Source organism: Engystomops pustulosus, chromosome 1 (assembly GCF_040894005.1).
Source record: "Engystomops pustulosus chromosome 1, aEngPut4.maternal, whole genome shotgun sequence".
Taxonomy (NCBI): domain Eukaryota; kingdom Metazoa; phylum Chordata; class Amphibia; order Anura; family Leptodactylidae; genus Engystomops; species Engystomops pustulosus.
Genome location: NC_092411.1, coordinates 3,407,259 through 3,420,423, shown reverse-complemented (window position 1 = coordinate 3,420,423; position 13,165 = coordinate 3,407,259). Strand labels below are relative to the sequence as shown.

The window sequence follows — 13,165 nt, the reverse complement described above, 5'->3', positions numbered from 1 at the left end:
CCATCCTGCCTTGTATCAGCGGGTCAGGCTGGTGGTGGTGGTGTCATGGATCCATCCTGCCTTGTATCAGCGGCTCAGGCTGGTGGTGGTGGTGTCATGGATCCATCCTGCCTTGTATCAGCGGCTCAGGCTGGTGGTGGTGGTGTCATGGATCCATCCTGCCTTGTATCAGCGGGTCAGGCTGGTGGTGGTGTCATGGATCCATCCTGCCTTGTATCAGCGGGTCAGGCTGGTGGTGGTGTCATGGATCCATCCTGCCTTGTATCAGCGGCTCAGGCTGGTGGTGGTGGTGTCATGGATCCATCCTGCCTTGTATCAGCGGGTCAGGCTGGTGGTGGTGTCATGGATCCATCCTGCCTTGTATCAGCGGGTCAGGCTGGTGGTGGTGTCATGGATCCATCCTGCCTTGTATCAGCGGGTCAGGCTGGTGGTGGTGTCATGGATCCATCCTGCCTTGTATCAGCAGGTCAGGCTGGTGGTGGTGGTGTCATGGATCCATCCTGCCTTGTATCAGCGGGTCAGGCTGGTGGTGGTGGTGTCATGGATCCATCCTGCCTTGTATCAGCGGCTCAGGTGGTGGTGGTGGTGTCATGGATCCATCCTGCCTTGTATCAGCGGCTCAGGCTGGTGGTGGTGGTGTCATGGATCCATCCTGCCTTGTATCAGCGGGTCAGGCTGGTGGTGCTGGTGTCATGGATCCATCCTGCCTTGTATCAGCGGGTCAGGCTGGTGGTGGTGGTGTCATGGTGTCTTTGGGCCCCTTGGTACAACGCCACAGCCTACCTGAGTATTGTTGCTGCCCATGTCCATCCCTTTATGAGCACAATGTACCCTGTAACATCTGATGGCTACTTTCAGCAGGATAATGCGCCATGTCATAAAGCTGGAAGCATCTCAGACTGGTTTCTTGAACATGACAATGAGGTCACTGGACTCAAATGGCCTCCACAATCACCAGATCTCAATCCAATAGAGCATCTTTGGGATGTGGTGGAACGGGAGATTCGCATCATGGATGTGCAGCCGACAAATCTGCGGCAACTGTGTGATGCCATCATGTCAATATGGACCAAAATCTCTGAGGAGCTTCCAGCACCTTGTTGTATCTATGCCACGAAGAATTGAGGCAGTTCTGAAGGCAAAAGGGGGTCCAACCCGTTACTAGCATGGTGGACCTAATAAAGTGGCCGCTGAGTGTATGTATCTGTATATATCACCTGCTGTTACACTGAGCTGTGAGTGTGAGTGGGCCCTGCAGACACATACTCCCAGCCCTAGGAGGCGAGTGCATGCACCTCAGTCTTCGTGAAGCGGGAGCAGCGAGAGTGAGGCGCATGCACTGGCGCATGCGCATGAGGAGACACGGTGTGAGGGGGAGGTCCGTCAAGTACAACCTATGTCCCTCCAATTTTTATATAGAATCAGACAAGAATCCTATAAGGCAGTCGTCCATCGTCCATCATCTCATATTAGGTAAAATAAATCCTTTTGCATCTATAAATACAGCAGGACACATCTGCAGATGAGATTGGTGATCTCCCAGAACTTCATGTACCGGACCCCATGGAGCTAGTACAATGTCTCATCCCTCATCACAGTTACCAACATCACAGCAGTAACAGAGGGATCGGTGTTAGGGCCCGCCTCAGGTGTTAGGCCCCGCCTCAGACTGCACCAAATCGGTAACACCCTCCTGCATTTTGGAGCCACACCCCTTTTTAGGAATGGGCACGCCCCAAATAGGTCAGAATGTCATATGTCCGACCAAACTTATCCATAAAAATTAGAGGGGTTGTACCCAGTGTGATTGTTATCCCCCATACATAGGATAGGGAATAAGATGATCAATGAGGGGCTGAATTCTGGGACCCCCACTAATCATGAGAACTTGGGTCTCTTCTCTCTGATTGGTCTAGTATGTGTCCTGTCGCTACATTCAGTACTATCAGAGAATCAGATTTCTGGTGTGAACCTAAACTTTCTGCCGCCTGAGGCGAGATATAGAATGGCGCCCCCTCTGCCCTGTCTGGTAGTAACAGGTGATTACACGTTACACATCAGGTCCTGCATTGTAGCAGGTGACTGCGGCCCTGATAGATCCCCCATCTTCCTGCAGATGGTGCTGTCTGAGACAAGAGGCTCAACTCGCCTCAAGGCTGCTGCACCCCTGCGGATATCTTGTGATGGAGGATAAAATTCAAACTTGGTACAACGCCTTTAAATAAAAATCACTGTTTGTGAAGCGCACATACCTGAGGGGGGCGCACTCCCAAACAAGCCGGCTGCTGAAAAACAAATAGATGAGGTCAAATGCAAAAATATACCAACAAAAAACACTAAATCACACAAGTCAATAGTGAGATGCTGATTCCTACCAGGAGAGGGCGCAGCTCCAAATGCAAAGGATCCTGGGAGAAAATACATGATATGGAGGCGGATTATATTCTATATATTCTATATTCTCCTCGCTGTATCCGTCTGTTCTGGGCTATTCCTATAGAACTGGTGGCGCTATAGAAATCGCCAACTATTTGTTGAAAGTTGAAAATCCCTTTAAGACCTGCCCTGCACTTCCCCAAATTGGTAAGACCTCCTGCCTTCTGGAAAGGACACGCCCAAATAGGGTCAGGGTTGTTTCTATGGAGACATTGGAACTAGTCGCAACTAAGTCGGCAACAGTTTAGTAGAAATGTACATCCTGTTGTATATACATTTACGATACAAAGTTAAAGGGATTGTATCAAGTAGGATTGTTATCTACTAACCACTAGATAAGGGATAACAATCTCATCAGGGGGGTCCCACCAATCACTATGATCGACCCCCAAAGATAACGAGGTGTCAAGCTCATTAATGGGCGGAGCGTCCGGTACAGCAGGAATCCTCCTGCTCCATGCAATACTATGAGAGGGACAGAAATCTCCAGGTCCATGTGGGTTACAGTATTCTGACCCCGACCCATATTACTGGGATCCACTATACTGTGGATAACACTCAAACTAGTACAACCCCTTTAAATAAAAATCTAAGTTTGTGAATGACACATACCTGAAGGGGGCGCACTCCCAAACAAACCTGTTCAGGCAAAAACAAGTAATAATATCAGATATGACATATAAAGTGACGCTGAGTGGCTGATGACTCTGGGTTGTGTCGGCTGGAGCGATGCCGTGTGTCTTCCTACAAAGTAAGGGGTAAGTCACGTGTGGCCAAAATCAGGGGCCAACCATGTGCGGAGCTATGACTGTAAGAGTGGTAGAATATGTAAGAATAAAGTGTATCCTGCTCTGATCTACAATGGTGCAAATGTGCAAGTCAGATCCCACCACAAGAGGGCGCACTTCTGTATACATTACAGTAACTACACGGGGGAAAGTACAATGGGCCGATACTGGTTCTGAAATATTCTTACGTCCTTTGTACCTGCAGAAAGTCCCAATCTAAGTTGTAATAACAAAGCAAAATTAACCAAAATCAAGAAAAAATTTGATACTAATCACATAGAAATAGTTACAACATGACCTCTATGATGAGAACCTGATGCTCTCTAAAAGACGAGATTCTTGTCTTTAATATGACACCAGCAACGTGCTTCTAAGTGCTATGGAGCTGAAGATAGGGGCATCTGATGTGACCCTCCACCTACAACTACAAGCTACATTTCGACTCATCTCCGGTAAAAATATGACTCTTCTCTGAGCAGTGGGACATGATTTTGGAGATTTTTTTTAGGTAGATGGGCAAGATTTTTAGATAAAAGAGAGAATTCTATAAAGGACATTTTATCCCCCAACTGAGGGGCGGGTAGTTTAATGGGGTAAAACCTGGTGGATTTCTAAGTGTCAAAATTGGTGTCAGCAGCAGAATAGGAGAATATGTAGTGAAATTTTGTGTCCTGGAGGGGAGGGGGCACTATGGGGCAGATTTACTTACCCCGCCCATTCGCGATCCAGCGGTGGATTCGGGTCCGGCCGGTATTCATTAAGGCAGTTACTCCGATGTCCACCAGGTGGCGCTGCTGCGCTGAAGTTCCCCGAAATGCACTCAAGTTCACCGGCCTATTCCTAGTGAAGGTAAGTGCAAGTTTTGCAACACTTTTTTTTTTAAAATGCTGCGGTTTCTCCGAATCCGTCGGGTTATCGTTCGGCCACGCCCCCCCCCCCCGATTTCCGTCGCATGCATGCCAGCGCCGATGTGCCACAATCCGATCGTGTGCCCCAAAATCCCAGGGCAATTCAGGGGAAATCGGCGCAAAACGGAAATATTCGGGTAACACGTCGGAAAAACGCAAATAGGACCCTTAGTAAATGAGCCCCTATAAGTCCCGGAGTTACATTTGTTAACAGATTCTTATGAAGATGATACAATGGAAGGAAGTGATCGGCATCTGCAGAGGAGAAGGTCCTGCTCCCAGACAGAGCGTCCATGGAAGAACATAGATTGGATGTTGGGGTCTGTAGTCACTGGTTACAAATGTTGTACATTCTTACCTGTAGCTGATGTGATGCCCGAAAACCCAAAACCTAAAGTGATAAAGAACAGAACCTCAGTATTCTACAAGGCCTAGAGATAGTTCATATCCACTGCGTCCGTGCACTCTCATATAGATCGGACACTCGGCCGTGGAGTCTGTGACAGAGACCAGAGCTGTGGTGAGAGAATTACATGGGTTTCCCATGAAGGGGTTGGCAAAGTTTGTACATAAGTCGTCCATGTGCCTTTACCTCTCTAATAACAATCCCTGAATGTTCATCAAGTGATTCAGAAGTCGTGATACTTACACTAGTGTTCTGTGCACTCTCTCTGTGGATCTTTCTTTACATTTCTGAGCTCTGCTGAATAGAAGGAGCTGTAGCAGCAGAGTTATGACTCATCCTGCTCCCTCCCCCTCCCCTCTCCCTGTCTCTGTCAGTGTGGATGGACAGTGGAAAGAGAGACACAGTGGGAGACGCCATGAGGAGGGGCTGGAGCAGTGAGGTAGAGGTGGCTGAGTATGTACAGAGGGCAGCATAAAGACACAGGCACATATACTTGTAGAGACAAGTCTAATGGAAGAGATTTATTAAAAAGTGTCCAACCCCTTTAAGTTCCATTTGCACCACTACGGAGTCTTGTAAACAGCCAAAGTCGTCTGTCCTATGCCGTTTCTGTAACTCCCAAAGTTGCACTAGAGCAACGAAAACAGAGGAGCAGAGCGAGTTTCCAGGAATTTCAGGAGTCACAGAAACAGAGTAAGGGCTCATTCCCACGAACATAATGGGGGTCATTTACTAAGGGCCCGATTCGCGGTTTCCCGACGTGTTACCCGAATATTTCCGATTTGCACCGATTTTCCCTGAATTGCCCTGGGATTTTGACGCACGCAATCGGATTGTGGCGCATCGGCGCTGGCATGCACGCGACGGAAACCGGGGGGGCGTGGCCGAACGATAACCCGCCGGATTCGGAGAAACCGACGCATTTTTAAAAAAAAAGTGTCGCTCGGCACGTGCTTACCTTCACCAGGTATAGGCCGGTGAACTCCAGTGCGTTCCGATGCTCTTCAACGCAGCAGCGACACCTGGTGGACGTCGGAGGAACTGCCTTAGTGAATCGCCGGACCCAAATCCAACGCAGAGAACGCGCCGCTGGATTGCGAATGGGCCGGGTAAGTAAATCTGCCCCATTGAGGACCGGTATGCGACCGCAGCTTTAGTGACTGTGTATCGGTCCCCATTGACGTCTATGGTGCCCGGTGACGGTGTGCACGCGTCTCACCGCATTGTGACCGTACATGGCGAAATACGGGACATGTCCTATATCTCGCTATTTTACGGCGCCGATCCTGGGCTGCTCCTGGGAGGGGGAGGGAGCAGCGTTCATCCCTCCTCCTCCCCAGCACCACGACGGTCGCATGAACCCTAAAACATTGTGCCCCAGAGTCCTCATACAATCACCAGTATCGGGGGAGGAGTAGGTGCACAGTTTGGAGTAACCAGCCGCCCACTTACCCCCTGTAGACTCTTTTTTCCCTTTTCTTATAGTTTTTTGCCACTAAAATCACAATGTGGGGAAGTGACTGATACCTGAGGAGGAGAAGCCGCTGCTCCCAAACAGAGGACCTACAGAAGAAGAGATGATGTCCGTGAACGAGCTCCAGGGTTTACTCTTTCAGGATTTTTCCATAATTAAATTGAGAACAATCAAAAAAGACATAAGATGAAATAAAACTGTAACTACACAAAGCAGCCAAATCCAAATATCCCGTGTATGTGACCCGTCCGACCCACACACTAGCGATGGGTTAATTGAGAAAATGTGAGAGTCGGTTGTGTGAATAGAGTCCAAAAAAGTGGAAACATAACGTATCTCCGGCTTCATCTGCTGAACCCCCCCTCCCTCCCCCCCCCCCCAAAAACCTAAAACATTTTAATATCTTACATCACATTGTTAGATATTTTGTGCTGTGATTTAGGCCCAATACCCATGTTTTCCAGAACTGAGACCCGAAAGAAAAAAGCATGACCTTTAACCCCTCAGATGCCACAGCCAGATGGGACCACAGCATCTGAGTGGTTACTATCACTGATAGTAAAAGTAACAGACTGACTTCTAGTTCTACATTACTGCGGATTCTTTCCTTATGACTTTATAGACAGCAGTACAACTTTTTTTAGCAAAAAAACCCCAAAACATTGGCGGGGATTTACTCTTACCTAAAGAGGAGCCGCTGCTCCCAAACAGAGCCCCTATGGAAGAGCAAAGAGATGATGTCATCAGCGGGGGACGCCGGTCATGTGACCGCAGCTCTGTGAGCGCTATCCTGCTGCACCAAGGAGATTTCTGACCCTGTAAAATTCTTACCTGCACCTGATGGGAAACCTGAAAACACAAGACCCAAAGGAGAAGACCCTCAGTATAATACAAGGCCTAGAAATGGTTAACAGTCAGTATAATCTATATACAAACCTATATATAAAAATATATACAGTAAAATCTGAGTCTGTGACAGAGACCGGAGTTATGGTCAGACAATTAAAGGGGTTTCCACATGATTAAAGGGTCAAAGGGGAACCTGCCATATAAATTAACCCTCCCCCAAAATAAATATTTAATTGAAAACTATGATTAAAAAGCATCGCCCTTATCCCTAAAGGGTTCCTCTCAATGGCTGCAATGTTAAAAAGTTTGTAAACTTATATGCAAATCACCAGAGGTGAGACCAATGATATTAATAGGGTCCTGCGTATTACATTTGACCTGCCCCGCCTCCTCGTTCCTGAGTGACAGCTCTCTGGTGCCAGGGAATATAACATAAAGTTGATTTTATGGGGATGTGAGGAAATAAATTTTTAGCTAAAAGGAAGGGGGTCAGTTAGTTAGTAGGGCTCTATGGGAACCTGTTACTAGTTGTATTTGTGAAAAATATGCTGACAGGTTCCCCTTAAGACCCATCTACGGGAGTTAAGGAAAAAGTCAGAGCCTGCTGTTCTATGCTGTGTCTGTAACGCCCTGTTTCTCCACAATTGGAGTAATGGAGCAGAGCGAGTGTCCGGCACTATGGGAGGTAAAATCACACAGGAGGGTGACATCACAGGACAGTGGGTGGGGTAAGGGTTGTGAGTGGCGGAGAGGAGGCGGGGCAGCTTGACTGTGTGCTGGGGATCCCCCGCCTACTTGACTGGGAAATGACAAGGAGGCAGCAGTAATGTACATAAAGGAACATTGTAAGACTATTACACTGAACTAATAGCTACTGTTTATGGTCATAGGGGAGATCGGTGCTGACAGGTTCCCTTTAATGTCTGTCTCTGGGTTTATTGGGTCAGAATTCCACTAGACAAGACTAAGGAGATATAAGTCTACCTGACACGGGGAGGTCCAGGCGCACAGGAGGTCCATCTACAGGAACCTTTGTATCTTTGATGACAGCGACGAAGGCCGTGAGCGAGGAGATGACTCCGGACTGTAGACTGGTCTCCAGGATTCTCTTCTCCACCTCCTCGGGATCTACGTCCGCTCCATATTCCAGCTTAGAGATCAGAGACTTGGCGGCCAGTCTGTGGACGGTGGGTCTGAAAGAAGATGCGTTACAACATTTGGTTTAATCGTAAATGGATTATACAGAATCTGTTCTGGGAATCAGGGTGACAAGTGGACTAGAGGCGCGTCCTCACACTGCTGTGCTCTGAGCTCTCTACATTGAGTGGAAATCAGGGTGATAAATGGACTAGAGGCGCGTCCTCACACTGCTGTGCTCTTAGCTCTCTACATTGAGTGGAAATCAGGGTGATAAGTGGACTAGAGGCGCGTCCTCACACTGCTGTGCTCTGAGCTCTCTACATTGAGTGGAAATCAGGGTGATAAATGGACTAGAGGCGCGTCCTCACACTGCTGTGCTCTGAGCTCTCTACATTGAGTGGAAATCAGGGTGATAAGTGGACTAGAGGCGCGTCCTCACACTGCTGTGCTCTGAGCTCTCTACATTGAGTGGAAATCAGGGTGATAAATGGACTAGAGGCGCGTCCTCACACTGCTGTGCTCTGAGCTCTCTACATTGAGTGGAAATCAGGGTGACAAGTGGACTAGAGGCGTGTCCTCACACTGCTGTGCTCTGAGCTCTCTACATTGAGTGGAAATCAGGGTGATAAGTGGACTAGAGGCGCGTCCTCACACTGCTGTGCTCTGAGCTCTCTACATTGAGTGGAAATCAGGGTGACAAGTGGACTAGAGGCGCATCCTCACACTGCTGTGCTCTGAGCTCTCTACACTGAGCTTCTCCAAAGCCTTTGCTCTACTGTAAGTGAAAGCAGCAGCAGGTTTCTGTTTGGATACTACAGCGATCGCTCAGAGGGGATGAGTAGAAGTTCAATAGTTCAGTGTAAAGAGTGAACAGCAGTGTGAGGACACGCCCCTTTGTACAATATTCAAATAAAAATTATGCAAAAATTGTTTTCGAGCTTCAAAATGCTGATAAATTCTTGGGTAGTGTCTGGAAACTCCTTAACCTTTCAGAGTTTTCATACATTTTCCTGATGATGGAATTACCTGTGAACGTTCTTGAGATTAAGGGGGAAATTATAGGCGTTTATCACGGTTTCTCCTCGGAGCTTGTACTGCAGGGAGACGCGGCCGGACACGGAACCTTCCACCTATAACATAGAAACAGACAATCTGTATGTGTCCCCCCCCCCATCCTAGACGAGTCCTGGGCCCTTACCGCAGCAGGAAACGGGGAAGGGTTCTAGAACGCCCCTCAGCCTCGCACGCTTTCATTGGCTGAGGCTGCAAAAGTGGGCGGAGCTGCTGTTCATAGGAGATTCTCAGAATGTTTAGGACAGATAAATTGCAGTGATGGATACAAGTATAACCCACCATGTTTCCCTTCAGCTGGGAATAAAGGATTGACCTCTGACCCTGGAAGATGGCGGTGGGGACTTTGGATAGGACGGAGGCTTCTAGTCCAGGAGGAAGGTCCCATGTAATGGAGACGTCTGTAACACTGGGCTGCAAAGCGCATTTCATCGCCCGAAGAACCTGATTGTAGAAGATGAGAAAAAGAAGAGATCTGTGGTTTAGGTTCTGCTGCAGCATTTGTCATAGTGCTAGGTATTGGCCCTGGAGAGATGTGTAACCATACCGTTTTGTGTGTAGCAGCAGGACTGTGAAAAATGTAGTTATATTCCAGGATTGTAGCTCTCAAGTACACTGGGGAAGGAGTGTCTTCACACTGCTGTGATCTTAGTTCTTCACAGCTAAGTGATTCCTGAAGTATTCAACCAGACAACACTGCTCAGAGTGGAGTGAGGCAGCTGAGGAGGAGCTATAACAGAGGACACAGAGCACAGCAGTGTGAGGATACAATTCTGGAATATAAATCCATTATTCACAGTCCTGCTTCTACTAACAACACACACAAAGGTCTGGTTATACAGATCTCCAAACTATAATCCACAGGCACAGGCTCCAAACAGGTTTTAGAGTACAGGCTCCGGATAGGGGTACAGGGTCCGCAATGGGGTACAGGCTCATGAATGGGTTCAGGGTTCCAGATCTGTTAAAGGAAACCTACCACCTTAAAATGGTAGTTATAAGCCTCAAATACCTTGCACCAGGTCAGGGTGACGTCACCGGCTCTCCGGCACTTCCTATTCAGGTGCACATACGGTTGCGCGCATGGTGCGCCGAACGCGTATCATGGTGCGCCGAAGGGTACTTAGAATATAAAGATTAAAACTGTGTTAAAAAGCAATACAGCGCTTTCTGGAAATAATGAAGATATGCTCCGGCATGGTATTTGAGGGTTATAACTACGAATTTAAAGTGGTAGGTTTCCTTTCAGTGTACAAGGTTCTGCATCAGATCCAGCTGAGGTGCAGGTTGGGGGTTCCAGATCAGGCTGATTACAGGCTCAGGTATAGAATGGGGGTTCTGGATCAGGTTGGAATTCAAGGTTCTGGTTCAGGCAGGCTCAGATACAGGTTCGAGGGTTCTTGATTAGGTTGGGGTTAAAGGTTCTGGATCACGCAGGATTCAGGCTGAGGTACAGGTTTGTGGTTCCAGATCAGCCATGATTCTGGTTCAGAGTTCCTGATCAGGTTGGGTTCAGGGTACTGAATCGGGCTGGATACAGGCTCAGGTTCAAGGTCTCAGATTCAGCAGAAAATAAACAGACAGAAGTCCTGAAAGTCACAGGAGAAATTAGCCGTGCATCCAGTTGCTGGACGCCGCCCCAGAAGCTGACTGGCTATGCCCTGCATCACTCAACTCATAGCTTTCCAGGGATCAGATACTGCAAGGCAGCCCTGGGTATGGATCACAAGCTCAGAATCCTGCGGCCAGAACCCAAACAGAGAGTTCTAATTCTGCAAACAAGAAAAACTACACAACTGGACAGAAGGAAAATGGGTTTGAGCAGGAAGAATCTGAGACATGAAGGAGAGATGATGTCACCTTGCTCTGCATTCTGTCCTTCCCAGTGATGAAGTCATACACTCCACCCCCTGCCCGCGCCATCCCTTTAATGAGGGAGGTGGAGGCACCTTCACCGATCCCAAATGTGAAGCATCTAGAATGAGAAACAGGACATGTTAGAAGTAAACAATTGTTATAATTATAGTTTCATTGGGATCATTTGCATTATAATCCTGACACCACTAGGGGGAGCTCACTGTATACAGGTTTATGCAGATCTTAATGAACCCCATGGTAGATCTGTTTGCTCCTATCCTTCCTCCTCACAGCTGAGGTGGGTCTGATAGATCAGGGTCTCTACTATACAGAGGACAATTGCCAACGAAGACAAAAGAAAATGTCTTACCGGTGATTGTGAGTGTTTTTCCCAACTTCTTTTATCACATCCCTTGTGTTACCAACCTCTCCATCGGTGAAGATGAAGACCTGAAAAGTGGAAGATGCAGCAAAGTCTCTATTTCATATTCATCCAGCTTTCCTGGGCTCCTGAATAGCAATCGGTCTATTAGTGATGTATACTGTGCAATTATTATTTTTGGAGGAAGCTCAGTGCTGCCCCCGCAGGCAAAGTGCGGTATTACACAATGTAACTGCTCTTTGTATATTCAGTATATTGCTGATAGTGTGTGTCCTCCTAGATGATTAGAAATGATTGATCCATTATACATGGGCACAGTGATAAACTGCCTCCTTAGTGCAGATCTGACTGCTCTTGGTAACTAATAAGACTCGAGTGACAGCTGCACTTACCTGCCTGGGACGCTCTGTTTTCCCAGTTGAATAGATTTTCATTAGGGGAAGAAGTATTTCAGTTCCCCCAAAATCGGCCCTCATCTCCTTTACCTTCTTAACAGCCTCCTCCATAGACTCCTGTGTATACTCAATGCTCTCCCTATACGGAATCAGGATAACAGATCTGATTAATGTGAATTTTGTAAATTTTTGGCCAAAACATATGGATAATACCATAATAACTTCCTATGGGGGCTCTAAATCCCACTTCAGACAAAATTAATATGAAAGATTAAAATTGTGTACTTTTGCTATCACCACTAGAGGGAGCTCAACCCCTATAGATGTATACAGTTTCCAGAAAACCCAATAATTAAAGGGAATATCACATACGTTTTTTTCTCCTTACCATTGTGTTTGCTGTTAGTAGCAGCAGGACTGTAAAAATGTATTTATATGCCAGTACACTGCTGTTCTCTTAGCTCTCTGCACTAAGCTCCCCCACTGTTCCTTCACTCAGCTTGGAGTGAACAGTTAAGTATTTTAGCAGATGCCTGCTACAGCTTTTACCCAGCAAAAGGGACGGGTTGTGGAGCAGTTCAATCCAGAGAGCACAGAGCACAGCAGTGTGAGGATACACCCCCAGTATACTTACAGATGCTGCAATAATGAAATATAAATCCATTTTTACAGTTCATGTGTCACCCATTCATCCTCATAGACTATAAGCTTTTGCGACCAGTGTAAGAAGATCCGTAAACCTCCATCATAACCACCGACCCACAAATGCATAAACCTCTCAACAAATACTATCAGCAGTTACATTGTATCACATTCCAGGATATTCTGATACACTGTATATTCCATAGGCTTTTCCAGGAGGGATCTGCGTCCAGTACTTGTGTCCTAATATTGGAGGGACTAAACCTCTTATATCGGGGTTCACTCACGTAAAGAAGGAGGCAAAGTGGGACCCAAATCCAAAGATATTAAAGTAACATCCGAGGGGTAAACTCTTCAGCAGGAGGATCAGGGTTTCCTGGGGGGAAAAGAAAAAAGGGAGCAGTCACTTTCCTGAATAGATGACACATCCTGCTAAGTGATACTAAGCTACTTCATCTTAATCTCCCCTTTAAAGGGGTTTGAAAGGAATCTCGCAAATTCCAATCCCTTAGTGATGTTTACACAATAAAGATCATTTTAACCCCTTACTTTACAATGTTTTAGCTGTTTTAGCTCCTATCACTCAGTGATGGTCGGTGTAATATCCCAGAGTGTTAGCGGGGACTCTCTGAGCAGACACTTCATGATTCCTCCGTGCTATGAGATGCTGTGTACTGACAATGTGCTTAGATTATCGGGGTACAGGGTTTATCTACACTTATATTTAGCTTCTGAACATTCACTAGTATCTATATCTCAGCTATAATGCACACAGGGTCAGCTCTGCTATATGCCTCTGTGATAATATTGCACCAAC

The 13,165-nt window shown here is 47.0% G+C and overlaps 1 protein-coding gene across 9 annotated transcripts in view; it reads right to left on the bottom strand.

Moving 5' to 3' along the window:
* LOC140114908 (von Willebrand factor A domain-containing protein 5A-like) overlaps window positions 1-13,165 on the bottom strand; it is a 31,203-nt gene that overhangs the window by 11,491 nt on the left and 6,547 nt on the right. For 5 of the 9 annotated variants that reach the window (XM_072132750.1, XM_072132743.1, XM_072132745.1 and 2 more), the window contains 14 exons: window positions 12,636-12,724; window positions 11,704-11,845; window positions 11,300-11,379; window positions 10,933-11,047; window positions 9,355-9,516; window positions 9,028-9,131; window positions 7,846-8,054; window positions 6,844-6,861; window positions 6,696-6,728; window positions 6,066-6,101; window positions 4,491-4,523; window positions 3,049-3,075; window positions 2,376-2,408; window positions 2,253-2,285 (listed from right to left, as the gene is read on the bottom strand). In XM_072132750.1, the coding sequence (XP_071988851.1) occupies window positions 2,253-2,285; window positions 2,376-2,408; window positions 3,049-3,075; window positions 4,491-4,523; window positions 6,066-6,101; window positions 6,696-6,728; window positions 6,844-6,861; window positions 7,846-8,054; window positions 9,028-9,131; window positions 9,355-9,516; window positions 10,933-11,047; window positions 11,300-11,379; window positions 11,704-11,845; window positions 12,636-12,724 (1,114 nt within the window). The remainder of the gene's footprint in view (window positions 1-2,252; window positions 2,286-2,375; window positions 2,409-3,048; window positions 3,076-4,490; window positions 4,524-6,065; window positions 6,102-6,695; window positions 6,729-6,843; window positions 6,862-7,845; window positions 8,055-9,027; window positions 9,132-9,354; window positions 9,517-10,932; window positions 11,048-11,299; window positions 11,380-11,703; window positions 11,846-12,635; window positions 12,725-13,165) is intronic. The other 4 variants (XM_072132744.1, XM_072132746.1, XM_072132748.1 and 1 more) reach the window with 3 other exon arrangements.